The sequence below is a fragment of the Papio anubis genome, chromosome 16, assembly GCF_008728515.1.
Source record: "Papio anubis isolate 15944 chromosome 16, Panubis1.0, whole genome shotgun sequence".
Classification (NCBI taxonomy): Eukaryota; Metazoa; Chordata; class Mammalia; order Primates; family Cercopithecidae; genus Papio; species Papio anubis.
The window spans coordinates 8,937,480-8,950,319 of record NC_044991.1 but is presented as its reverse complement, the minus strand read 5'-3'; the positions used below and the strand labels follow the sequence as shown (position 1 = coordinate 8,950,319).

The window sequence follows — 12,840 nt, the reverse complement described above, 5'->3', positions numbered from 1 at the left end:
TGGGCAGCATGAAGCTTGGGGCAGAGAGGAATGTGCAGGCGAGCCAGGCTCAGAGGCATAAGGCAGTGACTGCTCAAAGGAACTCTCTGGGGGCCTCAGCAGTGCGATTCTTGCTGCTACCTTTCCTTTGTTCTAAAAATAAAATGTAGTGTTTCATTATGAAACTAACAGGTTCCTCTTAAGAAAAAATAGAAAGCAGTAATAATAAAATAGTAAGTTGGTAAGTTTATGGAGCAATAAGTGCCTAATATTCACTGCCGGATTTAGTTCTCACAATGGCCCTAGGAGATGGATGCTATAATTTGCCCTAATTTACAGATAAAGTTGTCATATTTCTTTTTTTTTTTTTTTTTGAGACGGAGTCTCGCTCTGTCACCCAGGCTGGAGTGCAGCGGCTGGATCTAAGCTCACTGCAAGCTCCGCCTCCCGGGTTTACACCATTCTCCTGTCTCAGCCTCCCGAGTAGCTGGGACTACAGGCCCCCGCCACCTAGCCCGGCTAGTTTTTTGTATTTTTAGTAGAGACGGGGTTTCACTGTGTTCGCCAGGATGGTCTCGATCTCCTGACCTCGTGATCCGCCCATCTCGGCCTCCCAAAGTGCTGGGATTACAGGCTTGAGCCACTGCGCCCGGCCAGGTTGTCATATTTCTATAGTTATAAAGCAAGCCCATAATGGTGCTGAGATTGAACCTATTGCTTCAGGTCCCCTAGCTTTTCTTGTGTCTTTAATAATGAGCAGCAGTGAATGTCTGTTATCCAAGTGTTAATAAGGAACATGTATGTGTGTTCTGTAAAATGAGAGATGACCACTCTGAAGAGAGGCTTGATCCTGAAGAGCTTCATTCTGAATTGACCTGAGGTTGAGATGGTGGGAAGAGCAGGGCCAAGAGCTGCTGACTCTGGGTAACCTTGGATGAATCCTCTCCTGCTTGAGGTTTGGGCATCCTGTGAGCCTGTGAGGAGTACCTGTTAGTCAGGAAAGGGCAACTCCTAACCATCTACTGGGAACAGTAGGTGGCAGCAGGGAGGCACCTCTGGCTCTGCACGAGTGAGGTTCTCTTCCTTGAAGAAGCCATTGAGCTGGAGTCTGCAGGAGGTAGTGGTCAGAGACCCTGGACTGTGGCCCTGACTTAACCCACTAACAGTAAGACTTGGGCAACTCATGGCAGTTTACTAACCTGCCCTGCCTTCCTCCTAGATTTTTGAAGTGTTAGAGCTAAATCTAGAAGATCATAGAATTATTGTATTATTCTTTCTTTCTACTTTTCTGTATTTTACACATTTTCTTTAAAGAGCATATATTACTTTTATAATAATAAAAACCAAACTTGCTCTAAAAATGAAAGGAAAGGTGTCAACAAGAACAATGCCTCTGAGGACCCAGCTGTTTACAGAAAGGGAATTGAGACTCAGGGAAGGGAGGAGGTGACTGACTACCCAGGGGCACATTGTGGTGGCTATGTACAGAGCCTGAACTAGAACCTTGTTTTTTTTTTTTTTCCTAATTCAGAGCTGTGTCTACCACATAAGACTGCCTCATGACTCTTGGAGAATTACCTGAAGGCTGGTCTGAGTGCAATGGTATTTACAACTAATTGATCACAACCAGTTACAGATTTCTTTGTTTCTTCTTCATTCCCCCTGCTTTACTTGACCAGCCTTAAAAATAATAATAACAGGCCAGGTGCAGTGGCTCATGCCTGTAATTCCAGCACTTTGGGAGGCTGAGGCGGGTGGATCACTTGAAGTCAGGAATTTAAGACCAGCCTGGCCAACATGGCGAAACCCCGTCTCTACTAAAAATACAAAAATTAGCCGGGCGTGGTGGTGCGTGCCTGTAATCCCAGCTGCCCAGGAGCATGAGCAGGCTAATCGCTTGAACCTGAGAGGCAGAGGTTTCAGTGAGCCAAGATTGCACCACTGATCTTCAGCCTGGGTGACAGAGACTCCATCTCAAAAAACAAAAAACAAACAAACAAAAAACAACCCCCCCCCCCAAATAACAAATATGAAGGCAGCTTATTAACTATATTATTATTATTACTATAGTAATAGAAACATGAGAGTCACTCTGCATTATGGTTTAGAAAGCAGTTTTTACGCACCAGACCACATTTGTTTCTGGGAGGGATATCTTGTTATTCCCATTTTAGTCTTTTGGGAACAGAGGCCCAAAGAGATAAAGTATCTAGTGCAATCTATTAGGTGATCCAAGCCTTAGATGTAGGTTTGGACTTTAAGTTCCCTAGCTTTTCTTGTGTCTTTCAAGTGAAAGGAGTTAATCTACTGTTGCTAGATTTGATGAGAGTTTTCTCTGATGCCTTTTCTTCTTCAGAGACTCAATCCTGGTGGGCTATGTTCTCTCTCCTGGTTCTTTGCAGAGACATTTGGAGCAGACCACCCACCCAGCTTTGATGGAAGTTTTCCTCTCAATTCTACACAGCCTCTTTGTCATCGTTCCCCACATGAAGGAGAAGTTTTCCAAGAAGCTTGGTAGGCAGTAGGCAAATGTGGAGGTTGGGAGAGAGGCAAGCACCTTAGGCAGTGCTCAGAGAGTATTCAAAGAGAGCATAAGTTGTGGGTGCACATTTACTAATTCATTCAGAATCTGTATCCTCTGTCCACTGTTGAGTGAAAGGAAGTAACAGGCAGCAATCAAAAGTCATTAAAGGGGCTGGGTGTGGTAGCTCATGCCTGTAATCCCAGTGCTTCAGGAGACCCAGATGGGAGGATCACCTGAGGCTAGGAGTTTGAGACCAGCTTGGACAATACAGTGAGACCCCATCTCTACAAAAAGATTAAAGAAAAATTAGCTGAGAGTTTTTAGTAATGTTAGTGACTAGTTGTTAATAATAACTAACAATTAAGTTCTTACAGTGTGTGAGACACTGTTTTAAGTGCTTTGCATGTATGGACTCATTTAGTCCTCAGAAGAACCCTAGGAATTTTCTATTATGATTATACTCATTCTATTGATAAGCAAACTGAATCTCAGAGAGGTTAAGTAACTTGCCTAAGGTCACACTATAAGTGGTATGCCCAGGATTCAAACCCAGGGAATCTGGCTGTAGAATATGGTTTCTTTTCTTTTCTTTTTTCTGAGATGGAGTCTTGCCCTGTCGCCCAGGCTGGAGTGCAGTGGCACGAACTCGGCTTACTGTAAGCTCTGCCTCCTGGGTTCACGCCATTCTCCTATCTCAGCCTCCCGAGTAGCTGGGACTACAGGTGCCTGCCACCATGCCTAGCTAATTTTTTGTATTTTTTAGTAGAGACAGGGTTTCACCGTGTTAGCCAGGATGGTCTCGATCTCCTGACCTCATGATCCGCCTGCCTCGGCCTCCCGAAGTGTTGGAATTACAGGCGTGAGCCACTGCGCCTGGCCAGAACATGCTTTCTTAATCTCTGAGCTATATTTGACTCTTATCATTATAATTTAATGTTTTTTCTTTTATTCTTGTCACATGGCATGCAACAAATGTTGTGGAACAAGTCTACTGTGGAGAGGCAGCCAGGGCTCAGCCAAGTAGGCCCTTTTTGGCCTTGTGAGGAATTTGGATTTTTTTTCTTATTTATTTATTTATTTTTTTGAGACAGAGTCTCACTCTGTCGCCTAGGCTGGAGTGCAGTGGCATGATCTCAGCTCACTGCAGTCTCCGCCCCGCCTGATTCAAGTGATTCTCCTGCCTCAGCCTCCTAAGTAGCTGGGATTGCAGGCATCTGCCACTGCACCTGGCTAATTTTTGTATTTTTTTTTTTTTTTTAAAGTAGAGATGGGATTTCACCATCTTGGCCAGGCTGGTCTCGATCTCTTGACCTCGTGATCCGCCCACCTCGGCCTCCCAAAGTGCTGAGATTAGAGGTGTGAACCACTGTTCCTGGCCTTTTTTTTTTTTTTGTTTGTTTTTTTGAGACGGAGTTTCGCTCTTGTTGCCCAGACTGGAGTGCAATGGCATAATCTCGGCTCACCACAGCCTCTGCCTCCCGGGTTCAAGTGATTCTCCTGCATCAGCCTCCCGAGTAGCTGAGATTACAGGCATGTGCCACCATGCCCAGCTAATTTCGTATTTTTAGTAGAGATGGGGGTTTCTCCATGTTGGCCGGGCTGGTCTCGATCTCCTAACCTCAGGTGATCCAGCCACCTTGGCCTCCCAAAGTGTTGGCATTACAAACATGAGCCACCACACCTGGCCTGGAATTTGGATTTTATCCTAGGAGTTTTGTTGAGTTTTAAAGAAGTGGAGCAACATTTCAGATTTCTGTTTCAGAAAGATCTTTCTTGGAGCTGTGTGGACTATGAGTTAGAGGGAGGCAGATTGGAGGCATGTATCTCAGCCTCTTGGATTAACTCAGGTTGGTGGTAAGAACTAAGGTAGTGTTGGGGCATGGAATAGTTGGATGTAGGGCTTGAAAGACAGGCAACAGTGCAGGGTAATGCCTGACTTCTGGCTGCCTTCTATGTGGATGGTGGTGTGTTAACTGAGAGAAGGCTCACTGCAGGAGGATCTGGTTTGGGGAGGCAGTAGAGGATACGGTCAGTTTGGGTCAGGGTGAATGTGAGATGTTCCAGTGAAGATGTTAGGTGGGTAATTGACTGTCTGAAGACAAGGGAGAGATCTGGGATTTAGATACAGGTATAGAAATCTTCAGCATCCAGCCTTTCATTCATTCAACAAATATTGGGCACCTACTGCATGCAACATATCATGCTACAGCTGGAGATTTAGCAGTGAACAAAACAGACCCCTGTCCTTGTGAGGCTGACTCCTCAGTGGGGATCAGGTGAGATTCTTCAAAGTTGAGTGTGTAAAATGAAATGATGAAAGAAGTCAAGACAAAATTAAGAGAGAAGCATTTAATGGTCAGGAGGAGGAGAGTACGAGCATTTGGAGAGGGAGGAAGGAAACCAGAAGGGTATGACATTAAGGAAGCCAAATGAAGAGAGTTTTGTGGATTGGGGAGTAGTCAGGAGTGTGAAATGCATCCCAGAGGTCAAGTAAGATGAAGTTTAAAAATGTCCATTGAACTTGGCTTCATGGCAGCTTTTGGCCACATTGGCCAGAGCAGTTTCTGTGGAGTGGTTGGAATGGAAGACAGACCAGAGTGAGTTAAAGAATGAGTGCAAGATGAGGCAGTAGAGACAGGATACACAACTCTTTTGACAAGTTTCATGTGAGGGGAAGGTGAGAAACAGGGGTATGAGTAGAGGGGAACATGGAATTAGGAAGGATTTTTCTACCCCCTAGGATTGGAAACACATCTGATTAGCTGCTCATAGGAAGAAGCAGTAGAGAGACTGTGGTTGTTAGCCCATATGAGTTGGAATTCTTCTCACCGCTCTTAACTTGTGTATTGAGATTGCATAAATTAATTTTCTTATCTCCAGTGTCCTTAGCTAGAACATGGTGATAATAGTGAGAATTAAACGAGATGATTATATAGATTTCCTGAAGACTGCATCCCTCAGCCATTGTGATAACTGATACACACTTCTTCCCTTCCTTCTAACATTCTTCCTGCCTGCCATACTTCAGGACCCAAGAGGTAGTCTTGGGGCACTGGATGAGAGGCAAGTGTAGATCTCTTGGGGGCAGTGGTGGGGAATAGGGGATGTAGAAAAAGGCTGTGAGATCTATAGGGAGATCTGTGCAGCATAAAGCCAGGTAGCACAGGATTAGAGGCTCAACCTGCAAGAGGGAGGAGGGAAGCAGGCACTGCCAGCCAGGAATGGTATGGAGACCTGGAGTAGGAGGGTGGAGAAACTCTGGATCCCTGAGCGATTGGGCCAAGAGGAGCGCATCTGGAAGGGAAGCTTGGTGCCCCTTCCCTGGGGAAGTCATGGGTTAAATTGTTGCCCCAGAGAGTTGCTGTGAAACCCTGAGGGATTCCCTATCAGCTGCTTTAGCCCCAGGATAAAATACAGATTATTCCCAACTCAGGGGCTGGTAAAATGGGAGCTTCTGAGTCTTCTTTATCTAGGATTCTGCTTTACAGTGGCCCAGGGAAGGCAGAACAGAGTTTAGTATTGGCTGAAAGCCTTACTGGGGAGACTGGGAGGAGCCAGAAGCACAAGGGCCTGGGCCAGGGTCAACAGCTAAGGCAGAAACTGCTGGCCAGGCCACAGTGGCTCACGCCTGTAATCCCAGCACTTTGGGAGGCCGAGGTGGGCGGATCACCTGAGGTCCGGAGTTCAATACCAACCTGACCAACATGTAGAAACCCTGTCTTTACTAAAAATACAAAATTAGCTGGGCATGGTGGCACATGCCTGTAATCCCAGCTACTCAGGAGGCTGAGGCAGGAGAATTGCTTGAACCTGGGAGATGGAGGTTGCAGTGAGCCAAGATCATGCCATTGCACTCTAGCCTGGGCAATAAGAGTGAAACTCCATCTTAAAAAAAAAAAAAAAAAAAAAAGGCTGGGCGCAGTGGCTCGCACCTGTAATCCAGCACTTTGGGAGGCCGAGGTGGGCGGATCATGAGGTCAAGAGATTGAGACCATCCTGGCCAACATGGTGAAACCCCGTCTCTACTAAAAATACTAAGCTGGGTGTGGTGGTGCGCACCTGTAGTCCCAGTTACTTGGGAGGCTGAGGCAGGATAATCGCTTGAACCCGGGAGGCGGAGGTTGTAGTGAGCCGATATCATGCCACTGCACTCCAGCCTGGCGACAAAGTGAGACTCCGTCTCAAAAAAAAAAAAAAAAAAAAGGAAAGATAATGTTATTGGACCCCTGTTCTGAGAACCAATTGCTTTCAACAGACAGTTTAGAGATGAGAATAAAATAGTAACTACTCCTGTTCTTTCTGCATCTGAAACTGGATTGTTTTCTATGAAACTGGAAGAAGGGATAGAAGGAGCAGATGTGCCCTTCCTAGGTCCTTGTCAAATGTCCCAAATTGTAATGGAGGATCATTCAGAATGGAAGAAAATGAGCACTTATTGCAGCACTTACTTTGAGTCAAGTACTTGTTAGATGTTCTCCATGCATTTATCTTACTTAGCTTTACAGCAGCCTGTGAGGTACAAATATCAAAACTGAGTCTCAGAGAAGTTAAAAAACCTTTCCAGAGTGAAACTGCCAGATAGAGATGGAGCACATTTTGAACCAGGTCTGTGTAACTCTAAAACCAGAGCTTTTTGATACCACCCAGGCTTGGGACTCTCTGTGACAAGTCTGGTTTAAACTGCTTCTGCTTTATTCCCACTTCTCCGAAGCTGCCTCATCCTTCATACGACTGACCCTGGAGCTGAAGGCCAGGTTTTGCAGTGGTCTGAGGTATGTGTGGTCCCAGGCAAGATTGAGTGGCCAAGGGGCCAATGTCCTTCTTGACGGGACAAGTGGGAATTGTTGGCTGGTGTGTTTTAGTCATGAGCTCATGGTGGTGTTGACATAGTGTCTGCCTTGCTCAGCATCTGGTGCAATAAGCTGAACATGCTTCTGTAGGTTGTATTGAATCTTGCCTGGTAAGGATCTTATGCCTGGTGATACTTGGATGGGTACCTGTCACATCAAAACTGGGAGAGGCCTGGCACAGTGGCTTATGGCTGTAATCCCAGCACTTTGGGAGGCCAAGATGGGAGGATTGCTTGAAGACAGCAGTTCAAGATCAACTTAAGCAGCATAGCAAGACCCTAGTCTCTATAAATATATATATATATTTTTGAGATGGAGTCTTGCTGTGTCACCCAGGCTGGAGTACAGTGGTACAATCTTGGCTCACTGCAACAACCACCTCCTGGGTTCAAGCAATTCTCCTGCCTCAGAACCTCAGTAGCTGGGATTATAGGTGCCTGCCACCACATCTGGCTAATTTTTGTATTTTTAGTAGAAATGGGGTTTCACCATGTTGGCCAGACTGGTCTCGAACTCCTGACCTCAGGTGATCCGCCCGCCTTGGCCTCCCAAAGTGCTGGGATTACAGGTTTGAGCCACCATGGCTGGCCACAAAAGTGTTTTTTTTTTTTTTTAGCCAGACCTGGTGGTACACACCTCTAGTCTCAGATACTCAGGAGGCTGAGGCGAGAGGATCCTTGAGCCTAGGAGGTCAAAGCGGCAGTGAGACCTTGTCTCTCTCTGTCCAAAATGCCCCCCAAAACTGGAAGGGCTTTCAGAGATCATTTGTTTAACCTCTCATTTAAATGAGGAAACTGGACGGATTGAGCAGGAAACTCCGGCTGAGGCAGAAGATTGGCTTGAACTCGGGAGGTGGAGGTTGCAGTGAGCTTCTCGAGATAGCACCACTGCACTCCAGCCTGGGTGACAGAGTGAGATTCCATCTTAAAAAAAAAAAAAGCTGCAGTGAGCTATGATCTCACCCCACTCTAGCCGGAGCGACAGAGTGAGACCACTGAGGAAATTGAGGACCTCAAAGGGGAAAGGATGCAGTGCCTGTCATGTTCTAGTTTCTACCAGCTCTCCAATTCTAGAGGAGAAACTCTCTTGTTAAAGTAGAGGTTGCTGCCTCAGTCTCTGTCTTGTTAGATTTCTAGAGCAGCCTCTGTACCTTCTCATTTATGATTTGCCCCCTGTTTCTGTATTTACTAAGAAGATTAATTTGTTACTTCCCCCAGCCTACAAGCTGGCTACAATGCAGTGCCCAGCTTTCCTTCCATAATACTGAATACACCATCCAACATTTAGGAGAGAATACAAGGACCCACCTGCATTGAAAGTCAAAATTTTGGAAGTACTCCTTGACTGCCCATGTGGGGTTCAGCTGCTGCTGCTTTTTCTAGTACTTCCTCAGCCCTTTTCTGGCCTAGGGGCACTTTTTTATTTGTATGTTTTATTAAATTGGAGCTTATAGCCCCCACTTCATATTTTTTCAGTAAATTTTTAGTGACTGCCTATATGGGCCAGGTGTCCAAGTTACAGCTGAAGCAGCAGGTTCCATATTTACTTTTTTTTTTTTTTTTTTAAGACAGAGCCTTGCTCTTGTCACCCAGGCTGGAGTGCAATGGCACGATTTCGGCTCACTGCAACCTCTGCTTTCTGGGTTCAAGCAATTCTCCTGCCTCAGCATCCCGAGTAGCTGGAATTCCAGGTACCTGCCACCACGCCTAGCAAATTTTTGTATTATTATATTTGAGACCGAGTCTCCCTCTGTCGCCCAGGCTAGAGTGCAATGGCGCTATCTCGGCTCACTGCAACCTCTGCCTTCTGAGTTCAAGTGATTCTCCTGCCTCAGCCTCCTGAGTAGCTGGGTTTACAGGCGTGTGCCACCACGCCTGGCTAATTTTGTATTTTTAGTAGAGACAGGGTTTCACCACGTTGGTCAGGCTGGTCTGGAACTCCTGACCTCGTGATCTGCCTGCCTCAGCCTCCAAAGTGCTGGGATTACAGGCATGAGCCACTGTGCCTGGCCAAATTTTTGTGTTTTTAGTAGAGATGGGGTTTCACCATTTTGGCCAGGCTGGTCTCAAACTCCTGACCTTAGGTGATCCACCCACCTTGGCTTCCCAAAGTTCTAGAATTACAGGCATAAGCCACTGTGCCCAGCCCCATATTTACTTTTCATAGCCACCTTAGGACGTCTTCTGCCATGGCCATGGCTAGAATTTCACTAGCCTCTGGCACAAAGCAGTGGTGCCCAGGCATATGGCAGGGATAATGCTCTCCCAGTCAAAGTAGCAATGTCTTCTCTTCTGTTCTTTCTTCTTCTCCCTAAGTCACTCAGCCCTAAACCAGGTGTGTTCCAATTTCCTCTACTATATGTGCCTCAACCTTCTCTCAGCTCCAGAGAAGACAGGACCACCTTCTGAAGAAGGTAAGATGCTACAATTTGACCACTCATGTGGCCTGTGCTGGTCTTTAGAGTCTGGGTGCCTTGCTGATTGACTAGATAGTGAGTTAGTACAGGCATGAGATTTCTTTGCTTGAGGCTGTCCAGAGGAATCGGAGTGATACTATTATAGGTTGATTCCTAGGGATGTGAAATAATAGAACTGTAAAATGATGGAACCCAAGGCTCCTGGCACCTTAGAGTTGAGAAGGATCCTCATGTCCATCAAGTCCAGTTCCTTCTTCCTGACAGTCGCCTCTGCAGCATCCCCATACCAGGCCTCAGGAGTCCAGTGTTCACTATAGCATGAATAGTGTGTTCTGTTTCTTCATTCATTCAAGTAGTGTTTCTTTCCTTCCTCCCTCCCTTGCTCGCTCCCTCCCTCCCTTCCTCCCTCCCTCCCTTCCTTCCTGTCTTGGTCTCCCAAAGTGCTGGGATTACCGGCTTGAGCCACCATGCCTGTTCTTCTTTCCTATTCTTTGGTATTAAAATATTCCTTCTTTTATGAAACCGTTTTCATAAGAAATCTAGAAATCTCTGCCCTCAGGATAAAGTCCCACTTCTTTAAGTGGCATTTGCTTAAAGGTCTTTCACAGTCCAGCTACAGATTACATCACATAGTTCCCCAGCTGCTGACACCCCACATCTATTCACTGACTGTCCAGTCACACTGAATGGAAACATGGCATGTCTTCTCATGCCTTCGGGCCTCTGAACACCTCACTTCCTTTTCTCTTTTCTCCTGTCGCTGCCTCTTTTCTCCTCACCCTCCACAGCTTGTTTGTTTGTTTCTTTCTTTTTCTTTTTTTTTTTTTTTGAGATGGAGTCTCGCTCTGTCACCCAGGCTGGAGTGCAGTTGTGCGATCTTGGCTTACTGCAGGCTCCGCCCCCACCGAGTTCACGCCATTCTCCTGCCTCAGCCTCCCGAGTAGCTGGGACTACAGGGGCCCACTACTTCGCCTGGCTAATTTTTTGTATTTTTAGTAGAGACGGGGTTTCACTGTGTTAGCCAGGATAGTCTCCATCCTGACCTCGTGATCCGCCCGCCTTGACCTCCCAAAGCTTTCTTTCTTTTTTCTGAGATGGAGTTTTGCACTTGTCACCCAGGCTGGAGTGCAATGGTGCCATCTCGGCTCACTGCAACCTCTGCCTCCTGGGTTCAAGTGATTCTTCCACCTCAGCCTCCCAAGTAGCTGGGATTATAGGCACCCGCCATCATGGCCGGCTAATTTTTGTATTTTTGTAGGGACAGGGTTTCACTATGTTGGCCAGGCTGGTCTTGAACTCCTGACCTCAGGTGATCTGCCCTTCTCAGCCTCCCAAAATGCTGGGATTATAGGTGTGAGCCACGGCACCCAGCCCACAGTTTCTTCCTCTTTGATCTTGCCTTCCCCATGCCAGGCGATCTGAGTCACTCCCTCCTCAATATGGTGCTGACCACATGTCCTGCAAGTGCCTGTCTCATTATATGTCTCTTCCCATCAGCTGCCAGTTCTTGGAGGTAGGGCCTGGATCTCACAGTCTGTCCTAAGAGTAGTAACCACTCAATGAACATATGTCAAATGAATGAAAGAATGAATGTTTTTGGGAGGTGGAGGTGGGTGGATCACCTGAGGTCAGGAGTTCGAGACCAGCCTGGCCAACATGGTGAAACCCCATCTCTACTAAAAATACAAAAAATTAGCTGGGCATGGTGGTGGGCGCCTGTAATCCCAGCTACTTGGGAGGTTGAGGCAGGAGAATTGCTTGAACCCAGAAGGGGGAGGTTGCAGTGAGCCGAGATCGTGCCATTGCACTCCAGCATGGGCAACAGAGTGAGACTCTGTCAAAAGAAAAAAGGAAATAAAAAAGAATGAATGTTAATTTTTGAGACATATCCATGTCCTTCCTCTTGTTAACTTTAGTCTTTCCTGGTAGGCTGAACCTTGCTCAAAGGAAGAGGAGCCTCTGATTTCCTTATTTCCTTCTATACTGCATTTACCCTTGCTGCCCTGTGCAGTACTCTGCATGTAGTAGGTACTAATGTGCTGATTACCTGTTCTTCTATGTTCTCTGTGTGGCTTTCCTCTACTTGTTCCCTCCCTAGAACTCTCTGCAGTGTCTGAGCTCCTACAGCACGGGCTGCCCCAGATAAGCAGCAGGAGCCCTGAAAGCCTTGCCTTCCTGTCTGATCGCCAGTACATGGAGGGAGCTGCTCGCCAGAGACAGTACTGCATCCTGCTACTCTTCTACTTGGCCTACATCCACGAGGACAGGTCAGTGCACAAAAGTGATGGCTGGTGGTGGGTCTTGGGACCTTCATCAGCAGTTCAGTTCAGTATTCACAGAGGCATCCCTCCAAGCCTGATGCTGGGCACTGGGGACACAGGGATAAGTAAGAAATGGGTTGTGTCCCTGAGAGGCTCGTATCTTGGAAGGGGGTTAGAACAGGTGGGTAGACACTGTGCTGAGAGACAGAGGCCTGGAAAGCCAATGAGTATTCCTTGCTATCCTTGAGGGTGGTGTTTGTGCACAGAAAAAAAACTTCAGTTTACTTTGGTTTTAATCATTACTATCCAATTTATTACATTTTAAAAATCATGGCTGGGCATGGTGGCTCACGCCTGTAACCCCAGTGCTTTGGGAGGCCAAGGTGGGCCAATCACTTGAGGTCAGGAGTTCGAGACCAGCCTGGCCATCACGGCGAAACCCTGTCTCCACAAAACATACAAAAATTAGCTGGTCGTAGTGGTCCACACCTACAATCCCAGCTACTCCGGAGGCTGAGACAGGAGAATTGCTTGAACCCAGGAGGCAGAGGTTGCAGTGAGCCAAGATCATGCCACTGCACTCCAGCCTGGGTGACAGAGTGAGACTCCATCTCAAAAAGGATATAAAAATAAAAGGACTGTTCTTTCTTAAACTTTAAGAAATAATTTATTGGGCTAGGCGCGGTGGCTGACACCTGTAATCACAGCACTTTGGGAGGCCAAGGCAGGTGGATCACCTGAGGTCAGGAGTTTGAGACCAGCCTGACCAACAAGGTGAAACCCCATCTCTACTAAAAGGGCATCGTGGTG

At 46.8% G+C, this 12,840-nt stretch overlaps 1 protein-coding gene across 1 annotated transcript in view; it reads left to right on the top strand.

The window, feature by feature from the left end:
* Positions 1-12,840, top strand: part of MEI1 (meiotic double-stranded break formation protein 1) — a 95,890-nt gene that overhangs the window by 44,730 nt on the left and 38,320 nt on the right. The window contains exons 15-18 of the mRNA XM_003905610.4: positions 2,382-2,493; positions 7,215-7,275; positions 9,669-9,766; positions 11,868-12,036. Coding sequence (XP_003905659.2) covers positions 2,382-2,493; positions 7,215-7,275; positions 9,669-9,766; positions 11,868-12,036 — 440 coding nt within the window. The remainder of the gene's footprint in view (positions 1-2,381; positions 2,494-7,214; positions 7,276-9,668; positions 9,767-11,867; positions 12,037-12,840) is intronic.